Source organism: Amia ocellicauda, chromosome 20 (genome assembly GCF_036373705.1).
Source record: "Amia ocellicauda isolate fAmiCal2 chromosome 20, fAmiCal2.hap1, whole genome shotgun sequence".
Lineage (NCBI taxonomy): Eukaryota > Metazoa > Chordata > Actinopteri > Amiiformes > Amiidae > Amia > Amia ocellicauda.
This window is the reverse complement of record NC_089869.1, coordinates 10,486,389-10,508,305: the sequence shown is the minus strand read 5'-3', so window position 1 is coordinate 10,508,305 and position 21,917 is coordinate 10,486,389. Positions and strand designations below refer to the sequence as shown.

Below are 21,917 nucleotides of genomic sequence, written 5' to 3'. Positions count from 1 at the left end.
AGCCACAAGAGTGTGTTCTGCTACAGAAAATGACCCCAAAACAGCAGCAGGACACAAACGAGTGAATTGTTCTGGATTCCCTTCAGCATGATAAATAGCGACCTTGTACAGCTACAGTATTATTAATCATCCTAATTATTATTTAAGCTGAGCTCCCAGTAAAAAACAAAGCTTAGGGCACAAGTTGAGACCTATGGTTCGGACAGCGCTAACTCCAATCTGGGCAGTAATAGCCGACTGCAACTGGGCTTCCTCACAAGATGGCACGCAATTTTGTCCGCAGTCAATAGATGACCGGATGGCACACTTTTCATCGGATTACTGTAATCTTCAGTTATCTTCATCTCTTTCTTCTAGTACGGGGGGGTGTAAAGCTGAGCCAACTCAACACATAGCTGCTGATTCAAGACTGGGAGGGTATGAGAGAAATAAAAAAAAAAATGCAATTGAAATTTTATTAAAAAAGGAAATCCGTGAGACTGAAAGAATCTAAGAAACAAAATATATTACAAGAAGGAATGGGCAGTAATATACAGTCCCTCCGCAGATGAAGAAGTCTAAAAATACTTCTGTGGCATTTACCTTTGTTTCCAACACCTCCTACTTCCTCTGCCAGTTTAATGCAATCTGCGCCCTCTTATTGGGTTAACACTCCGACGTCCATGTGCCACGCTCTCTCTCCCTGCGACGCCTAATATAGACGCTGCTTGTCAATGGGGGGCCTTTGTGTTGCGCGCCGGGGCTACGTCACCTCGACAAGGCACAGGCCTAAGAGACGAATCCAGCGCACTGAAGTTGGAGCCACCATATGCAAGTCAGCCCTGCCCTAAAACCACCGAAGGGAGTTAGCAACCCCATTTGAGACCCACAGAGGCAAACGGCATGTATACGTTTGGAGAAACATCCCAGCCCTACATTCTCATTTATAAGCACCCAGGAAATCCAAATTATTAAACTCAACAAATTACAATCTAATTATATGCAGTAGCTGCGGCATTGTACGTTTTTAGGTCAATCATATATTATTCTACCTATTGTTTGCCAAATAATGTAAAACAATTATCTACAACTCGAACTGTCTGATTGTGGAGGTGATTACATCTGCAATTACATCTACAATACCTGTGTTTACTCGTGTTGTATTACTGGCGTCACAGGGCCTGGGTGGTGAACACTTGTCTGTTTCTCCTTAACCTCTCCCCCCCTCCCTCCACAGTTCACATTGTTTATTTATAACCTCAGGTGTAATTTACTTCCAAGAGTTTGATTGTTTAGACTAAAAAACACAGCAAATAAATGCTACACCTACGCTTTACTGCTTTCCGTATAAGTTGAAATTACAAAATTGGTGTTTGGAGTCACTGCATAAGCAGGTGCAAACGGACAGCAATTAGAAGGGAATGTAATTCTCATTGCTTTAAAGCCACGATTTGTGCGCGTGAGATAGCAGCATAGCTTAAGCGCATTTGATCAACAGTGGGAAGTTCATAATAGCTCTCCTATACACTTGAATGGCATTGCTTTAACAGAAACACGGCATCCATTCTCCAAGGATGTGTCATGACTAATCCTGCATACTGCTTCTGCCATCAAGAGTGTCACAGTCATATAAAAGCATGAAAAAAAGCCAATGCCAAATCAGCTGACATTTTTTTTGTAATCTATTACCATAATGACATTTCTTAAGTGAGGGAAAAAATAACCCACTGTTTGCAATTCCTCCACATTTGCAATGCCCGATGCTGAAAACTATGCAAGTCTACTGTTGGTTGTTGATAGTAAAGCACACTCTATATTAGCCGAACAGCAACAGGGGCTTTGTTTGTTGTGACTGCACTATTGCTTTTATCTCACTGATAAAAATAGACACACGCTCCATGCCTTAACTCGGTTCAACCAAGTGGAATCTCTGTAGTTTTACAATTCCAAAGGCATTGTCCTGACACACAGCTCAGTAATTAAATGAATAAATATTATCACGCTGAGTAACATTAAAGAAGCCCTTGATTAAATACATTTTCTCAAAGCTCAAACAGCCTACAGGGTTTCTGCAGCTCGATGTATGTATTTGCTTGTTTGATTTGCTGAAATTGCTGTGCCCTGCGATTAACTGTAGATTATTATGTGGGAGGGGGCTGTGCGTTCTGTGTCCTGAAGCATGTCATGTGTGCTGGAGGCTGAACCGTCTTTAAAAGGTTCCTTGGTCATCTATTCTTTTCTTTGCCAGCGTATTCCTCATGAATTAATGTATGAGAACCACATGACACCTGAGTAGCTCACGCACGTACTCTGAGTTCTGATGTTGAGAGTCATTTTTGTACTGTATACAGGCTGCTTCAAAAGTTAATGATCATTAAAAAGCTATGCAAATATGCAAATGATGGGGATCATCACAGCATCTGACCTCGTATTGCCCTGAGGAACAGCCTCCTGGAGCTGGAAATCTCAGCAATGGCTCAAAGACATGGGAGATTTTCCATGTACAACAAATCAAGCCACCCTCAAACTCCAGTGAAATCACAGCCCCTTTCCATTCCTCCTCTGATCCACACAACTGGAGTGGTCTGGTGTCTCTGTGACTTACAGACGTCACTGGCACTGGCAGCAGCCTTTGCGAATCTCATTCCCACCCACACTGCAGAGATGTAAATGTTTACCTTGCTAATTGTAAGGCACGGCAAGGTTTATGCAACAACTAACTCCAGGTCATACAGCATTATCAGTACATTTCATTGTTTTGGCTCCTGTTCTGTGTTTACTTTGTAGGCAGAAACCAGTCATACACACATCCAGGCTGGTGCCTGACTGGGCACAACTCTGTCAAATAACAAATCGAGACTCACAAAGGCAGTTTCTTATCATGGCGGATGGAGAGAGAGAAAGTTGGAATCGTAATCCTAGGCAATGCAGGTCATGATTTAGAAGTCCTAGATTCTGGGCTATACCACTTTAGCGGTGGGTCCATCTTAAAAGAGTTAAAGCAAGCAGCCTTGCACATAGAGGAGGTATGTGAGGGAGTGAAAAACAGACAAGATGCAAACACAGGGGGTGCCTGGTAGGTCCATGTGACCCAGTACAGAAAACGCATACACTACACTTGTAAATATAAGCAAAGACTGTACACTTTCCCTGCATAATACATTGAATATATATATTTACACTACATAAAACTTATGCCTAAAGACAGTAAGCATCATGAACAGGCCACAAACAATAATCACAAAAGAGGTCAGCGATTCACAGTTGATGTTTAGTTCACAGAAACCTCTTGTTTACACAGGAGGGAGCTCTATTAGCACTCACCATCAAAGAAAGATTTGCATCCCCTCTTTCTTTACTCTTGGAACTTGTCCTGACACCATAAACACCTAGTAGCACAAGCCTTTTAATCCAAATGAAGAATACAAATAAATGCCCTGTGCTGGGTTGTACTGAGGATTACACCAGTGAGATGAATATAGATCTATCTCATCTTCCCTCTATTCATGTTGGGCTCATGCCCCTCACATCCCCCTGCTGGTCCCCCTGTTGCCCACCTCTTGGCACATCGATCCCTCACTCCATCGCCAGCTCTCTGATCTCACATTCAATCAATGCATCATTCTCCCCGCTCCTCCATCCACAATTTGATGGTGTATTGAACAGGGGAAGCTGGCAAGGTATTTGGATGAGGTGTTAAAAATCTAGACTAGGTTGGACAAGGTCATTGTAATACTTGGAGAAGGGAATGTCCTACTCGGAGAGACTGAGGGAACTGAACCTTCTCACCCTGGAACAGAGGAGACTACGTGGGGACTTGATCCAAGTCTTCAAAATCATGAAAGGCATCAACAACATCAAACCAGAGGAGCTTTTCCAGATCAGCAGGGACACACGCACCCGGGGACACAAATGGAAATTGGGCTTCAAGGCATTTAAGACAGAAAACAGGAGACACTTCTTCACACAGAGAGGAGTCACAATCTGAACAAACTCCCCAGCGATGTGGCTGATGCCAACAATTTGGGAACATTTAAAAATAGACTGGACGTGATCCTTGGATCACTAAGTTATTAATGGACACCAAACGAACACGATGTGTGGAAAGGCCTCCTCTTATCATCAAAAATGATAATTAGGATGATGATTCTTCTCTACATGAAGAGTTGTGGGGGACTGCAACAACCAGCCTAGACCACATAACTGTAGTCAAAGAAGCGGCTGGATGAAATTCTGGGATAGAGAACTGAAAGAGGGTCTCCTGTTTGTACCATTTCATGTTTCGATGTGTCGTTTCATCAGCTGTCTTTAATCCTACCCAAGTGTAACAATGCTTTTTATAATCATTAACACTCGGCTTATAAGAATAATGCGCCATCTGTTTTAGCAGAGACAACATTTCTACTTACCACAGACACCTGGCAAAGGTACAGAGATGGCTCTGACACCACAGTGATGCAACAGTGGATGAACACAGAGCACAAAAGAGAGCATGCACCAACACACCAGTCGCTACTGGCCTGCCCTTCTTGTGCACTGTACAGGACTTGACAAAGACAATTATGCAGAAAGCTGATATATATGCCCTTGTACTTATAAAACTAAAAAAGAAACTATCACTATTGCTACTCTCCAAATGCTTGCACTGCCAAACTAGAATATTCTGCAACCCTCTTTGACCATCAAAATTAGAATAACGCAGTGAGCCAGTAAGCCACCGTGACAAGATTGATTTGCGTTTCTTATGTTAAACCGACAGCAGCAGGCAGACTAATACTGAGCTGCGGTTTAAAAATCTGCAAAGGAATCCATTATTCTGTCAAATAATTATACACAAAGTAATTAGGGAGAGAAGACAAAAAAGCAAGGAAAGAGATGAGCTGAACGAACATCACTTAGCATTTACTCTGAATAGCATCTCCCCAGCCCCCTACTGAAAAACCAGCCGATTTCAGAGATAAAAGGGATGAGGTGACCAGAGTTTGGGACCCGTATCTCTCTCAGGTGTAAGCGGTGACATTCTTTTAAAGATCACAACACATTAAATGTCACACAACAGGAGATTGGATTCATTGTAGATGAACGCAAAGCTATCTACGTTTCCGTTTGAAAATCTGACGACCAAATGGGATCAGTTTCTTGAGGAATTACTGTATGACCAGACTCAAATTCTAACGGGAGTTCGGTATGCATTGCACAGCTGGAATTATATATAGATTTAGACATAATCCACAATTTTATGTGAGTTTTTCTTTATTTATTTTTTCGCTTGAAGAGGACTAAAAAGGATTGACTGCAGGAATCTCATAATTTAAAAGGCGGCGTCTTAAGGAGAGCCTATTCCGGGAAAAGATTCACAAGGAAACGGTTGAGGCTGTCGACTTTAGCGGAGGCCACGCTCAATGGAGATTCAGCCATTCCAAAGAGGAGGTGCTGAGGTGGTCACTCTGTAACCAAAACCCACTATTTGAGTTGTACATACCATTTGAGTTACATTACATGAACTATTGAAACATGTAACCTAATATATAATATTGCAAGTGATTGTAAAACTGTGAACCTGTTGTCTATTGGTATTGCTAATGAAAAAACTAATAGCAAGAGAACAGCCACCAGCACTCCATTGCCTAGTTTATTCTTCTCTTGAAATAGCCCATCATTTCTGCTACACCTAAGCTAAAAAAAATGTTTCTGCTTATGCAGTAGCAGAGTCGTCTCTGCAGAAATGCATAAATAGCATCAAGTAATTACGATAAATAAATACACTTAAGACAACGTACACCACAGCTCCCCCTCCCCCCCACCCAGGAGGATGCTGGGAGCTGACTGATTGGGATGAACCTGCAGACACTCTCCTAATAAAGCACAGCAAGACTGCCCAACCAGAAAGCACAGGAACACGTAAGAATTAGCCCAGGCTGACCTGAGCTTTTCAAAACACAAAAGCAATTGTTTTATTCTACCTGGCCATGCCGTGACATTCACCGCACTGGAATGGCAGTTCGAGCCGTGATATGGCATCCAGATTTCAGATCTTATGAATACCTCATATAAGATATTGTTCTCGGTTTTTGCCACACCTTTAAAAACATGATAAATGAGTAACCATAGAGTGAATAGATAAGCAGTGCCCAGTTTGTGTACACATAACTCCTATACACAGAGAGGAAGTGGAACGTTTCGGTTTTCAGCAGAGGAGATTACGAGTGGATTTGATTCAGGTGCTGAAAATCGGGGACAAAGCCAACACTGCACTCCTCAAGGCACCAGGGATGAGGGCAGTATGAAGAGGTCCAAAATACACACACCAAGTAGTGAGAGTCTGGAGTCTTGCACCAAGAGTGGTGGGAGTCTGGAACAAGGCACACTTTGTATTTGAAGCAGACTCTGCGACTTCCTTCAAGGATTCAGTTTTGAGGTTGATCTAGCAACAACAAAACCCAAACACCCAAACAACAATAAAACCAGACGAGCAAGGCTGCCTGAAAGGATCTCCACTTGTTTGCAGCCTTTCTAATGTCCCTGCTTATTGGACAGGGAAACAAACAAAGACTCCTACTGCCTTGCTCTTTGATCCTTCTCGGGTTATACGAATTAAACAAAGCAGAGAGGGAACAGATTCAATATCATTTCAGCTCCATGCGTTGGTGTATGAAAATAAACTCCCTTCCAATAACCACCTTTAAATACACAGCCTCTGGAGTTGGCTTACACAAGTTTTTATAACCTGATCTACAATCGGTTTTGCAATTGAAACTCACTGACTTCAATAGGAAACAGAACAGATTACCAGAGGGGAAAGAAAATACATTCCTTCTACTAAGACTCCAGAAACACTTGTTTAGGAGTTATGCGTACATAATGGGCCCAAGGCAGGGCTAAAACAGGTTACAGGAGTGTGGTTTAAGAAATCGTGGTACCTGCAATATTGTGCCATAAGCCAAACAAGTGTGGACAATTTTAAATGTAAATAAACTAAATTCAGTCCTTTTGTGTGGTGTTCAAACAGGGTCCCACTATGACCCTGACAAAAACAGACTCTGTACGCAACCTCAGGAACAAACATCAGGAGTGTGCGGGAACAGCGAGCGAACAATTCACACATCATTTGCTTCCCGGCTGTGACAGTTCGCTTCACAATGTCTTGTTTCACTAGCGGGGCCAAAAGACAAGAAGGAATATTTCCTTTGGCAGATATTGAAATGTAGGAAAAACAACTGGGATAGCAAGTGGTACAGACAGGCTGGTCTGTGCCAAGGCAGACAGGGAAGGGGAGGAGAGAGGAGGGTCTTCAGTGCGCCTAAGGGGGAGGAATGAAGGCACTGGCAATGTGAGAGAAACACAGGAGGGGCAGAGGAAATGCATTATTACAACAGTGACTCGGAGAAGACTTGAAACAGTCTTCTAAAGAAGTAGTAAAAACATATGAGTACACGTTAGGCAGGTTGTCAGCTTCGATGTTTACATTCTTAAGCCTATACATTTGCAAAAACTACACAGGCAATGGCTTTATTTACCCCTACCCAACATATAGGCCCTTCCCCCAATTCGTAAAAAGACAATACTGGTTAATTGGTTTGAATTGAGTGGGTGGGTGGGGACTAACATTAAACAAAGCCATATGCTCTCCAGGTTTTTCCCACTGTGCCTCTAGGGTAATTCTCAGTGACCTTTTTCCAGGGTTTGTTTTTCCATTAAGTTTGTTGGAGACTTGTCATTCCCCCTCAGTATCAACCGTGCCTCAATCCTCTCAGATGTCTTCGCTTCAGCCCCCTGTTTGAAGATACCTTGCTCCTCAAAGTGCACATGAGGCTGCCTTCTGAAATGGTCTGAAGGGGACGTTTGAGGAGAACTGATGCGATGGCTGAGCGTATTCTCCCATCAGCCATTGTGCAGGATGCGGGGAAGTGGGTATTCAATGATTCTTGAGCCAGCTTCTCCCGTTTCTGTTTGATATTCCACTCTGTGAATCCACTTGATTAGTCTGAGTGCTTAGTTTCCACAAAAATACATTCCTTTTGGCATTCCTGCATGCAATGCTCACTATCAAAACAATTTGAGAGAGCCAGACAAAAAAAAAAACTTCTTCTCTCCTCACTCTCCCTTTCTCGTTCCAGGTGCTGACCAAACCCAACCCAACCAAACGCCCCCCCCGCAGCTGTGGTACAATGTGAAGCATCAGTCCCCTCAGTCACACCTGGTGGGATCACTGTTTTGTTTAAACTTCCAGTTTGAACGCAGTGACTGGATAAAGCGCTCTCCGGCCGGCTCAGAGCATCTGAACAGCGCTGATAAGGGACTTGTGCGATTGGAATGCATGGAAACTGGTTCCCCAAAGCCTGGCTTGCTCACTCTCTCAGCCAGGCAGGTAAGTGGGTCAGATATAAGCCCCAGCACTTACAGGAAGAGACAGGGTGACAAGGGTGTTCTTTATGCAGAAGGATAATTTTTTAACCCCCCTCTTGCAGGTAATCCTTCGAGAAAATCATCACTGTATTGCGTAAAGAAAATAAAATGGCCCAAACACCATGGGAGGGCTGTGAAGTGTCCTCATTTAACAGGCTAGGAGCAAATGCTACTACGGCTATGACAACAAGCTTTTTGACAATTCACAACCACTGGACAATGGCTTGCTTTGAAAGTGAACCCGGAGCAATGTGTGGAAGCAAGAGATATTCAGAGGATCACCAGTGGGAATGATCAATCAACGGTCGCTCGTGTTTCCAGGCAGGACATCAGAGATGGGCCCCGAACACCAGACGGCGCGTGTTTCAAACTGGGCTTAGTCAAAGTAGACCGTGACTGGGATTCCCTAAGGAGCAGTGTGCAAATATCTGATCACCAATAGTGACCCCTGTGTCTTACTGGGTGCCTGTGAGCCCCACAGTGTTCCCATTGAGAGCTGCGTCAGTCTCCCCTGCGATGCTCTCACTCTGCTGTTTGCCCTGCTGGACTCGCAGTGCGGAACAAAGTCCTAGGCAGGTTTAGGGAGATGCGAGATAGTCTTCTCCAGTTATCAATGAACAATAAATGATCCGACAACAAAAACATCAGTTCCCCACCCCTCATTGAGGATTTTCTAAAACGTGTTGACGTTAGGCGGTACCAAAACACAGCTCAACTTCCATACGTGAACAGAAAAGACCATTACAGAAACAACTGAGAGTCTCATCACTTCAAAAACACCTGAAGTATAACCCTCTACTGGGAAGAGGTGGAATCCGCAAAAGGGGCAAACTCACTGCGTTGCAACTCAAAACACAAAGGATCTGCAATCTTGCCATCACTGTCATGTTTAAGGATAGACATCTAAGCAGCTAAACAACCTTCACAGGGGTTACCAGTAGTCACCAGATGCAGCTGCACTATTATCAAAACCTGCTAATCTAAATTACACAAACTGAACATACTTTAGCAATCCTAAACCAACATTGTGAAACTTAGCCTAATCATAAATGTGAATGGGATATCTTATCAGTCACATATACCCCCCACCCCCAATTAGAGTAACTGCGCCAGCGTCTGACACAGTCCAGTGTGTTGTTTTTCTTCATTTACATACAGAGGACCCGTTTAGAGCGTTCAGATCATTTTCGTCATTATCTTCATCTCTATGACAGAAACCCATTGTGCTGCCTTTCTCCAGCAGCACAGTGTGAGAGAAGACTTCACAGCACATTTCAACACCTACTGCGATATCGATTATATTTCCAAATGCCAAAACTCATCATCTCCCACTTCACAGCACGCACAGTATCCGCCACCAAAGAGTGTATAGACCCTCGCCACCTTGATAAAACTACTATCCCAATGTAAAACTCCGTTCAAAAGGCATTCGTACAGTTGTATGTCCTATACACTTATCATATACCGTTACAACTCGTATCTATTACGCAGCTGAAGCCCAACGTGATGCGCATTTATTTAACTTTTGCCACCATACCCACATTTCCAATACCATCCACGCTGCCAGTCCCACACTAAGACCATTCACTGCACATCCACGCATGTGGTTGTAAACTTACCATCTACAAATGGGCTCCTCCGCCCGGCAGATGCGGGGTAGCGATACTTTCCGAAACAGCAACGCGGAACAGAAAGCGCCGTGAAAAGTGCCCCGTTACCCAGAGAGGCGAATCCACGCTTCTCCGCGGTGCGCGTTAGTAAAGCGTCCCTCTGTGTATTAAAACAGTGTAAGGAGGGCACTTTCCCGCAGAAGCCTTCCCATCCCTAAACGCTCCCGCTCGGCTGTAAACACGCACAGCGCCCGCCGCCTCTCCGCGCAGGACCCAGGGCAGGACCCAGCCCCCACCGGCTCCACACCGCCGCCGGCTGGACAGACTCCCTCACACCGGCGCAGGGTACGGGAGGGGACCCATAGGGGGCTACAGACAGCCGACTTTGTGTGGATTAGAAACACGGCTTAGATTTAGTTTTTAGTTTATTCGCTTAACATAAAAGACCTATCCTATTGTATTATAGGCATAGTAAGATTAGGAATAGTGGGATTCAACAAATAAACACAGACATGTTTATCAATAACACTGCCCGGTGGATAAGCTGAGCAAAAGTGCCATTTCTATATGTTATAGTGGCACCACATTTAGTAGAGTTCTTATTATCTTCTACAATCCTAATTTAATCGGCAAATGTAATAGTCTTTACTGTTGTATTGACAGTCAATTGATCACTTAATAGATACTAGTGCATGATTGGTGTTTTTTGTTTTTAAGAACTATGATGTCATGTTCTAAGAAATGGTTATATAACCACTGTTTTTGATATTGGTGATAAGAGGCCTATGGCAGTGAACGTGACCTCCTCACTGTGAATCCCCAGTGGCTACAAGGATAAGTCAGCTCGGTTCTCGAGGGTGGAAGAGCTTTGCATTGAGTTTAGTAGCTCAGCTGGGAGTCAGTTGTCTATAGCAGGGGTTCCCAAAGTGCGGCCCGGGGGCCAAATGCGGCCCTCGGGGAGGTTTGGTGTGGGCCCCCAAAGCCAACCTTCAACCACCACTTTTCTGAAGATTTAATATATTTTTACACTTCATGAACATTTTCTGTTACAAATTGCACATGTAACTTGCGGGGAAAATAATAAAACAACAATTCAAGTTAATAAATGTTCCCTAACAGAAATGTATAGGAAATAAAATCAGTGGTTCATTTTGTACTGCAGCCCCCCATCTTATGCAACCTCCGGAAATTGGCCCTCCATCACAAGCTGGTCTATAGGAAGATGCTTGCCTTACAGTAGAGATAAGACAGTGGTGCCAGTTCAGTCAGGAGACAACATTAGGAACAACAGGAGCCAATGAGAGGGCAGACACTAGAGGGGACTAGGAACTGCAAGATCTGTCTGTAATACATCCAATGTTTTGTGTTGATTTACCATTCAAGAAAGACTTCATGTACAGTACTCCAATGGAGAGTGATTGATGGAAGCCACCCCCAGTCCCACAGTCACACAATGCCATTTGTCCTAGCAACCCCATCCAAAGCCATCCACTGCAAGGCCTGATTGAATAAACACCCCCCACACAATCAGCAAACTCCCTCCCAGTGTCAGGAGACGGCAGAAGACGCCACACGGTCACACAGAGGAAGTGGGAGGGGCAATGGAGTGACAATCACACCCCAAACTACAGATAACTACTATCCTTATACTTTCATGGTCCTTGAAACGCTTACAGTCAGTGAATGGAGCCATCAATGAAATCAAACTTTTTCACATAGGAACACATGCATATTATTAAACTGTAAGTGAAAGTGTCTCATTAACATTGGTGCCCGTGTCAGGTAGGGTATAGCAACCCCCATGTCTTACCAGGTGCCTGTGAGCTCTGCAGCGTGTGAAGAACCATTTCAGACAGTGTGTGTTTGTGTGTGTCTATTACTCTCTACATCCCTCAGGTGTTAGTTTGAGGGTCTTAGCCTCAAGGCCAGTTGAATAACAGCTGCCAATGCTAAACTGGGAGGGTTTAAAGAAAAAGATTCAGCAATGCCAAAATTAGTAAACAAATAAAACAGAAAGGAAGCTGGGAGGGTGAGGCAATACTGAAATGATAAGAGGCTGGAGTCATCGGCAGTGTGTGCAGGATGTGTGCTGCGTACAGAATCACCTGACGACCCCACAGATCTTTTTTTAGCGACAAAATCTATCCCTCCACAGAAAGCTCCCAAGAACCACTGTCCTAGATTACACACGAGACACACACCGGCTGCACTGCCCTTCATTCGACTCTGTTTTGGAAACTCAAAACTGTTTTATTTGATTCTGTTTCTCCCCCTGTAAAGGCTCCTTATTTTCCCAGATTGTTTGTAGAGGTAGTTTTGGACCTACTTGGAAAGCCCCAACCATATCTGTAGCATATGTGTGTGTATGAAAGCATGCTTTTGTTTTAAAAATGCACCCAATGGGGGGAAAGTTAAGGATGATGGGGGGTGGGGGGTTGGGGTCTTTAAATGCACTGGAAGCAGAAGCTAACTGTACATTCAGGCACAAATCCACTCCAGTCTTAATCTGAAGTTCCTTCATAGCTGAACTCTCAGTGACCCATTCACCAAAAGCTATATATTGAATATCTTGAAACGCAGCCAAGCTACCAACCCCCACCTCTCCCCATTCCCATCACCGTTCCAACCCATGAATAATTTTCATGGTTCGTTTGTGCCCCCATGTTTTTCCAGCCTGATTTTATTATTGCTAATATTAACATCTTGCCGTGCGAGAATGGGATTTGCAAATGAAACTCACCGATTCAATTTGCGCCTCGCCAACACAGTCGACGCTCTACAGCCACAGAGATGAAGAGAGATTGGATCTGTATAATTTGGGTCCGGCTGCACAGAATTCCAAGTCTAATCCACCGCATAGCCCTGCCTCCTGGTTGTCATGACCCGCTCTTCCTTAATTGATCAATTAAACTAATTATCCTGGGCTTTTTTGTAATCACTCCCAGGGCCTAAAAAGTCAATCTCTCTAGAATTAGTGTTGGAAACGCCCTACATTATAAGACAGGGGGGACAATTCCGGTCCTCAAGGGCCACAGCATTGACTTCAGGAGTTGGGAAGTCAAATCCCCTGCTTATTCCAGGTCTTAATTAGTTGCCAATTTAAAGGTACATTTAGAACCTGCAGGAACCGAGCACTCAAGGACTGGAATTGCCCAGCTCTGATCAGATCGGGTTTTGGGGTCTCCCATCCCATGGCTCTACTTGGTCGTTTCCATCGTCTGAAGCTCTCTGTGTGGGTTAACCAGCTACTGGGGCGACAATACCGTCCCTTCATTCATTCAGCACTGTCTCTCCCTATCCAGTCTCCAGGACTGGAAAACCACTGCATACATTTTCTGCTGCATTAGAGCGGTAACAAACGATGGCCCTTAGATGTCATCTCGGTTTACACCGGGGTGCGTACGCAAAGTGTTATCTCTGTGGAAAGCCTGCATTTGCTTTAATTCTTGCATTTCATTTCAAATGAACGCCTTGCTTTGAAGCAATGGAAGGCACTGATCTGTAGGTTTTCACGAAGGTCCCCAATTGTGACTGGCTGCCAATGCACAGAAATGGATGCATCTAGTGATGACAACTATATATTAACCGTGAATAACTGTTTACTATTTGTTTTCTGCTTTGTTTTTGTGAAATTATGTAGCATCAGTAATGCCACTACCACTAACAACTCAGTTTAAGAACTGATGGGGGGACAGCAGGGTTGCTCAGATGGCCAACTCAAAATATAACTACATGTGCATAATTCCATGAAAATGTTTTACATTAAAATACTAGAAAAGTCTTCAATCTTGGTGCAAAGTTAAGATGAAAGACAACAGAGCATTTAACCAAGTTTATACACGTGTTTTAACAATCAAACATTTTTCCCCCATTCAGAAATTGTACACACTACTGTGCCAAGATCACATCCTCATGTTGACTAAATATTACTTACAGACTAGATTGCCCACAGTCCCACAACCTATATAATAGAATAGTTGCCATTAAAATGAAAGAAAAGTTGTTTACTTCGTGGTGATGGTGGTTCAGTCAGATTACTCCCAATGGTGTGAGGGAATGTGCCGACTGTGTTTAAAACTGCAACTCTAATCGTATTTTCCTAAAGTGCCACTAACGAAGTCCACGACTTTTAAAATTGGATTTATCAGTTGATAGGCTCTTGTTTTGATTGAATTCTGCTGCCTGAGCAAGCAGCTTAATTATAAAGGTGTTACCTTAACACAAACAAATACATAAAAAAAATCCACATGAATACACAGTTAAGCTTTGTATTGCGTTGGTGGATTAGGAAGTGCCTTTATTAAAGGACAGATATACACTGGTGGATTTTCACACCTGCTCCTGGACTTCTATTAGAGTTTTGTGATTACACCTAATATATCTATAATTCTTTAATCTTTTTATTGTTCTACATATTTACCCAAACACAGTCAAAATCAATTGAGAAAACTCAAGTCAGATAACATTTTAACCCTTATGTACAACAAATATCATGTAACAGGCTTGACAAAAATATATTATTCCTCTTTAGCAAGCCTCTGTATGGATATAAGTAATTCTTGATTGCTAAGGGTTCTGATGAATGGCTTTGTGAAGGGACAATTTAATTAACAACAATATGGTAGCCATTGCCAAACAGTGCAGTATACTGACAGGAAAATTATAAAGTACCTTTACTATTAAGTCTTGGTCTGTACATCTTTAGGGGGTTCTCATTTTAATATGACAGGGCTCTGTACATTCAACGTCAGTAGTTTTGCAATGTGCATTTACTGGACTGCTGCCACAACCTGTGAAGTCAAAGCTACCGTGATCCTAAACTATTAGTATTGGACTTGCTTTAATCATGTTATCAGATTAACTTGTTTACTGTGTACTGTATCCCTGCGTTCCCCGTCATTATTTCTCTCACACAGGCTCTTTGAATTAAGCAGTGGTTGATGTAATCATATTAACCATTTCAAATTGAATCAGCAATCAAATAAAAGAAAAGCAAAGTTATTTATTTAGTTCTGCCTGTTTGTTTGGTACATTTACCACATAGCTGCTTTGGAGAGTTTTTCAGCATTAATGTTCCCTTTGGTCTTTTTATAGTGCAAACGCAGAGAGAGATGCTTCTGGCCTTTGGTGTAGGAGATCTGAAATGGGGGGGGGGAACTAAAGTCTGCATATCTTTCCTATATTGAGCAGATTGCAGTCTCACACCCAGGAAGAGAAAGAGCAATGCATTGTGGGGCTTTGGTAAGAGTTGGAAATGGTTGACAACTGCTCAACACAGTGTTAGTGCATCAGACAGCAGTGTGAGCACTTAAGCCACTGATTTTGTTTAAAAAGTGAGCATGAGCCGTAGAAGGATGTCCATCTATCCGCCCCATTCGCTGCTCAGAGTTACTATTATGAAGATTGCTCGATATGGAGAGATGGAAGGAGCTGACCTTGACCCACATCGCAGACAGGAGCTCACTCTCGGACCACACGAGCTGACGATTGTAAGTGACGTGACGCGTTGACACAGAGGAGGGACACCACTCAGTAGAGTGTACTCTAGAAAGACACTGCAGCATATTTAAAATGGCGTCCCATCACACCATGGAAAAACAAGGAATCCGAGAGCTTTGAAATTATATCATGTAGTATCTTTTTAAATAGGCATTGATAAGGCAGCAGATCACAGGAATAGCAGATCCTTGTTCCTCTAAACAGAACTTGGAATTTATTTTCCCCCCTGGAAAGTGTGGCTCTCCACTAAAGACCAAGATTGTGCATTTATTTAACTCAGCCCTCAAAGCAGCCCCTTGCTGCAGTGGCTGTGCTGTGTTAGTGCCCAGCAGCCCCCCCACTCTCCCCCAGGCACAGAGCTCCCTGCTGGGGGAGAGAGGAGCAGCACTACGGCACGCAGCCAGCCACCTCATGGGCCTGGGACTAAATTAGACATGACAGCCCCGCAGTGTGGGACAGCTGAGGCGGTTTGCCACTCTATCCAGCGGGCTCCTCAGTGTGACAGCCCTCTGGCTGCCCGTCGCTCCCGCAGGAAAACACTGTGACATAATTAGAGTGTAGTTATTCTCATTGAATTACTTTATTGCCTGGCTGATAAAGAGATTCCTGCCCTCAGCAGTCTCTGCTACATGCATGCACTGGAGCCGTGTCCTTTGAGACAATGTGTGAGTGTACACACACATTATCACACACATGTGAAGATTCATTAGAGCACAAATTAATCAAATTAACGAATTAATCAAAATAAAAATCTTTAAAACATCAAATGTTAGCATAATCTAAACACCCACCTTGCATAGATAGATGGCATTTCTGTTTAAAAAATGTCAAAGTGAATTGTTCTGGAACCTCTCTCTTGCACAAAGCGAGCTGTACCTGTACTGTGAGGCAAGGCTCTTAGACATTGGATAATATATTTGGATGGAGCTGGGGCTAAAACCGGTGAGAATGACTTTTAAAGACTGCTTGCCTCAGCTCTAAAATCCCACACTTGAAAGTACTTGAATGAGGTCTGGGCTAAAATTAAACAAACTACATTAATAATGTAATCCAGCCCAGGTAGAGGTTGCTACAGCTAAAAAGCATATCAAAAGATTACCATGTCAGTTTGCTTTTATTCTGCCAGTTGCCACAGTGCTAAGATCTGTGTGTCTAATAAAGAACATATCGACACTCCAGGCTGCATAATTACATTCGTGATGTTTTTTTATTTTTATTAATTTGCATCAGATGAAAAATGAAAACAAACAAAATAGAAATGGATAGCCTGGGTTTCAGTGTATTAATCCTGTAGACAGATCAATGTAGCATTAAATGAATTCCTCTGCTTTGACAGGGAACCAAGCCTGACTCAGCCTCAATCTTAGGGCTTCATAATTCATATACACGTTTCCTCGCAAACACACCATGCCCTCAGTAATGGCTCGGCCCATTGGTTAATTTACATTACAATCCTGCATGCTTACATAAGTGCTAACCTTGGGGAGAGCACAGCTGTCTGCAAGAGTAAAAAATTACCAGTGTCTTGTAATATTTATGTGGGAAATAACTGCTACAGTACATGTCATAGACAGCAATGGAAAAATGCCACAACAATGAGCACAGAAAGGAGCATACACAAACACAGCAAGATCGTGTATTTTGGTCTTATGAAGTCTGCCAAAGTATTATGCAAAAGGATGCTCTCGGCACAGAAGTACTGTGAACAAACTGGCCAATTCAAATTATTTTACACCAATATGGCACCAATCTGTGCATATGAGATATATCATGTAAACTCATTATTCAGGGTTTATTAAAGAAATAAGCCATTTGGATGCTTAAAAAAACAAAAATGCTTTGTCTTTAATAATCCTTTATTGTTACTCTTGATCAATTTGTATAGCTTATTCTACTCTAGGGATTTACATGAACACAATTAATTAAACTTGTCAAGAAGTTGTTGGAAGATGGATTCCATATTATGCAAAGCAGCCTTGACAAAGATATAACCCAACTATGACAAAACACCAAGCATTCAACAGAGGTGGCACAAACACATTTCTATGTAGCACCTCAGCCTGATATTTGTACGACAGGATAGTAATGTAGAAAGACCCGTTGTGTGCCTCAGCGGGTCTCCATTAAGAAGCAGCTTTAAAAAAAAGTCAGTATCTATGTTCTTAATAGTGGCAGCAGAGAGACGCTTTCTAACACAAGATTAAAAGCAACTTGACAATATGGGTAAATAAAACATGAAGAAACAAAGGCATAAATTATAAACATGAATGCACATTCCTGCTGTACATATATAATGCTCAGCGGTTAACGTGGTCTGATTGATGGCAGAAACTGTGATTGAAATTACTTATTTGATGGGGGGAGAGACTGTTCCCATTAGAGTGATGTATTATTAATTAACAGAAAACAGTTGTAAAATGTAAACTGCAATACATTACAGAAATAATGACAAGTCAAGATTGCGTTTCATTCCCCAGTTGTTTTGCTGTTATTCTGCTAATTAAGCTTAGAAATCAGTTTAGCAAACGTTGTTATACTCAGATGTTTTTCAACAGAGGCTGATCCCAATATGTTCTGAGGTATCCATCTAGCTTAAGAAGGTGACAGTTCAGTCCATCAGTTTTTGGTCCAGCCCGGTTCTCATCAATCCCACAATGCATCTTTCTTTGATTGCAGCCGATCCCAGGACAAACAGGGGACAGGATAGATGATTTAAAGAGGGCAAAGGTGCACCAGAATGCAACTGTGTGGTGAGTAGGGTCAAATAATGCACTCTGACCCATTAATCGGGAGCACCCCACAACACCTAGGTGATTTATTCTCTCACTCCCCATCCCCCATCCACAATCTGGGTGGTGCCAACTTCAGTAACTCAGTCAGGCCCTGCGTGACCCACCACGCCAAGCTGCCACGGACTGAGGTGTTGTCTGCTCGGTTTGGCCCTTGGTGTTGAGTTGCTGACCTACCAATGTGTCTAGACTAATTGTCAACGTAATACTTTGCATGGATTGAGTGAGACAGGGGAGCGGGGGCCCGTACAATTTAACCTTTATCTCCATCTCAGTCCGACCGCCCCCTTCCCCACAGGGGCGAGCGCACTGACTGTGGCTCGATCCTCACTGCGCAGTAAGAGTCGGTACTCTGTCAGCCTTCCCACATCACAGCATCGAGCCGAAACTTCCTGTGCATCCCAGCGACTGCTTATCCACCCAGGGGAGCCGCTACTACCAGATTATAGCCTGAATTAGTCCGACAATAGCCAGAATGCAGGAACACATGGGGACACTTAAACCCCCTCTCTTTATTCTGCGAGTGTTTATGTTTGTGTGTGGGCACAACACAAATCTCCTACAGTGTATTAGCAGAAAGCATTTGTAATATAGTTTTATTTCATGGGTGCAGTGCAATACTCTGCAGTTGTATAGTTCTATAGGAAGCCTGCTTAGTTACAACATGTAGCCGGAGTTATCGATAAAAAGTGGTGAGTTAAAGAGTTGAAAACTGCAACTGCAGTGGGTGTTGGATTTAATGAAAGGCTATTTATGTAGCTACTTAATTTAATACTTACTGTATCTGTTATTTATGATTTATGAATAGATCTATTGGGGTTTTAGTTTAGTTTTAATGATTTCCCTCATTAACATGCAAATCAATTTATAACTTTTTTGAAATGCGTTTTTCTGGATTTTTTTGTTGTTATTCTGTCTCTCACTGTTAAAATACACCTACCATTAAAATTATAGACAGATCATTTCTTTGTCAGTGGGCAAACGTACAAAATCAGCAGGGGATCAAATACTTTTTTCCCTCACTGTAGCGCTACACAGCTTAAGTAGTGATTTCCAAAAGAAAACTTGTTGATGGAAATCTGTTATCGGTGACCTTATTGTTTGTGATTAAAAACTCGTGATGAAAAGTGCATAGCAAATAGACAGGTACCTAAGGCTCCATTTAAGACTTGTTTTTAAAATGAATAGTGAAACATTGCAGCTCTGGTGTGATCATCATTAAAGCCAGATAGTCATGTGGGTATTTTTGGCACGGAACCTCCACACACAACATAACTAAAAGCAAACATTTGTGACACTTAAAAACAACGACAACATTGAAACAGATTAACAGATTTGCATACAGTTTCTTACAATTTGTAGGCCTATTTAAATCTAAAAAGTCTACTTAAAATGCTCTTTTTAAGTCATAACACTTAAGAAAACAATTTGCAATGTCATTTGCACATTGTTCTTTTAAATCTTTATTTTATTCAGTTTGTATGGTGTATTTATTTTAATACTACCTTCATTTTGTATTTGTGTAGTAACTAGTTCTACTGTTTGAAACAGAAAAGAGTTAAAACAGAAGAGTCCTCCTACTTTTTCAGAATAGCAGAACAAAACCATGCCCCCGCTCTGCCCCCACACAGCCCGCCCCCCACGGTAGTACCGATCACCGTGGTGAATTCTTCAACGGTATATTGATACCAAAAATCTGTCACTGGCACAGCCCTACCAGGAATAGCAGTCCAGTAGGCTGTGTGGTTACTCGGCAGGTGTGCAGAGCAGATGGCAGCTGCACTGAAGCAAAATGCTACATTACTACATGGGCCATGTGACTGCATTTCGAGGGCACCCTGAGTCTTCAGTCTCCATTGCAAAGCACCCAGCCCTCCGTTATTAACATATTGACCCCAGCACCTGGAGAAGCCATGCAAACCGCCTGCAAATTGATCATTTTAATTTCTAAACAACAAACATGGGAAGTAAATGAAAAAAGACGAAGCCGAGCTGATGCACATGTGAGAAATCGCAGCCACGACCAGACCCACTGTCACACCAGGTTGAAGAGTGGAACTGTCCAATAAGTACAGTACTTCCTGTATCTCACACAGAGACATAACAGACATCTGCATGAACATCTGCCGGAGTTCCTGCATGACGCACAAAGCCAGGAGACTGTTGTGTGTGTGCCCGCTTCCTTTTAAACTCGGTGTTGCGTCATGTGTTGTAGGTGCTGCTTATTCTAATACGGCAGGCAGCGTGATGGCCCTTCCAGTATGGGCTGTGGTTAAGTCGGTGCTGAGCCAATCACTTTATCCAGCTTAGCACACCCATCTAGGTACCGAAGCTTAGACATGTATGGGTTAATCTATCAAAGTCTATTAAATTGATTGAAGGTCTGTGTAGCAGTTGGAGACGGAGAAGGTTCCATACCGCTGAGTCTCGGAGAATGATGTCACTATCAATTTATCTAAAAAATCATTACATTAATGAACCCAGGGCTTGTTCAGTATAGATTCAGCCATTGCCTCTGCCACTGATTCCAGAAAGGCAGGGCAGACTGAATAATAGTTTAAAATAATGTCTGGTTCTGAGAAGGACAGCGACCAGAAGAGAGACAGAGACCAGAGCTCTGAAATTCATTGGCTCTGCTCCTGCCAGGGGTGACTCATTGGAGACATTTGACACTGCAACCTCTTTAGTAGTTGAAAAAAACAACATGGCGGCCGATCGCAGGTGACCGGTTTCATTAGACCTCGGTTTACCAGGCACTTAAAAAAAAAAAAAACATATGAAACATGACATAAATGAGCGGTGATGCAGAGCTCAGATATGAGTGGCGCTGAAGCGGGTGGAGGGGGTTAAGTGGAGTCTTTCACATCCTCCAGTCTAACACAGCCTGCCTTTCCACTGCACTCAGTACTGCTGGTCTGGTCATTAATCCATAGTGAGTGGCTCAGTGCCGTTGTTTATAATCACACCGCCAGCACTGTAGATGTCCATGTGTGAGTGCTTATCCAGGCAACACCTCGTCCCCAGAGAAAGGAACAAAAGTGCCTGGTAAACAGAGGTCTGATGAAATGAGTCACATACGACTGGCTGCCATTTTGTACAGAACACTACGGCAAGCTCCTCTGGACAATAATAGTAACAGTGCTGTTAATTAAAACACATTTGGCATGACTGAAATTCACACAAAAATGCAACCGTTGTCTGTCCTGGTCGTTCTCTACATTTCTGAGCCACACTGAGTACTGATCTGACGTTTGAATTTAATAGAAGTGGAGTGTGTCTTACACTAGAAAAACAGAAAGCCCAGTCAACAGCCCAAACTGTCATTCATTAAGACAGACAGAGAGGGCTGTGTCATGTGGCCGGGCAGGATACATGCCAGCGGCTCATTCTCCATGTAGACTTCAAAATATGACTCTGATAAAGAAAATACAAAATAAAAATCAACCATTAATTAGGGATGGAGGATTCGGGATGGCAGCTCGGGCAATCGTCCGAGAACTGGACTGTAAAGGGCATGTGTGCCAACCGCCTGCCCTGATGCCACCCTCAGAGCATCCGAGGACAGCTGGCGAACGGGCAGATGACACCAGCATCTGGCCGAAGGAGGGCACAGAAAATCCTCCACACAGCCCGA

The 21,917-nt window shown here is 43.0% G+C and overlaps 1 protein-coding gene across 3 annotated transcripts in view; it reads right to left on the bottom strand.

Annotated features, from left to right (window-relative positions):
• Window positions 1-21,917, bottom strand: part of LOC136715620 (leucine zipper putative tumor suppressor 2 homolog) — a 75,676-nt gene that overhangs the window by 48,195 nt on the left and 5,564 nt on the right. For 2 of the 3 annotated variants that reach the window (XM_066692906.1, XM_066692905.1), the window contains exon 1: window positions 10,005-10,283. The exons of the other annotated variant lie outside the window; for it this stretch is intronic. Coding sequence is in view for 1 of the 2 variants with exons in the window: in XM_066692905.1 (XP_066549002.1) it covers window positions 10,005-10,007 (3 nt within the window). In the remaining variant the exon portion in view is untranslated. Of the gene's footprint in view, window positions 1-10,004; window positions 10,284-21,917 lie in introns of those variants that run through there. 3 annotated transcript variants of the gene reach the window in all.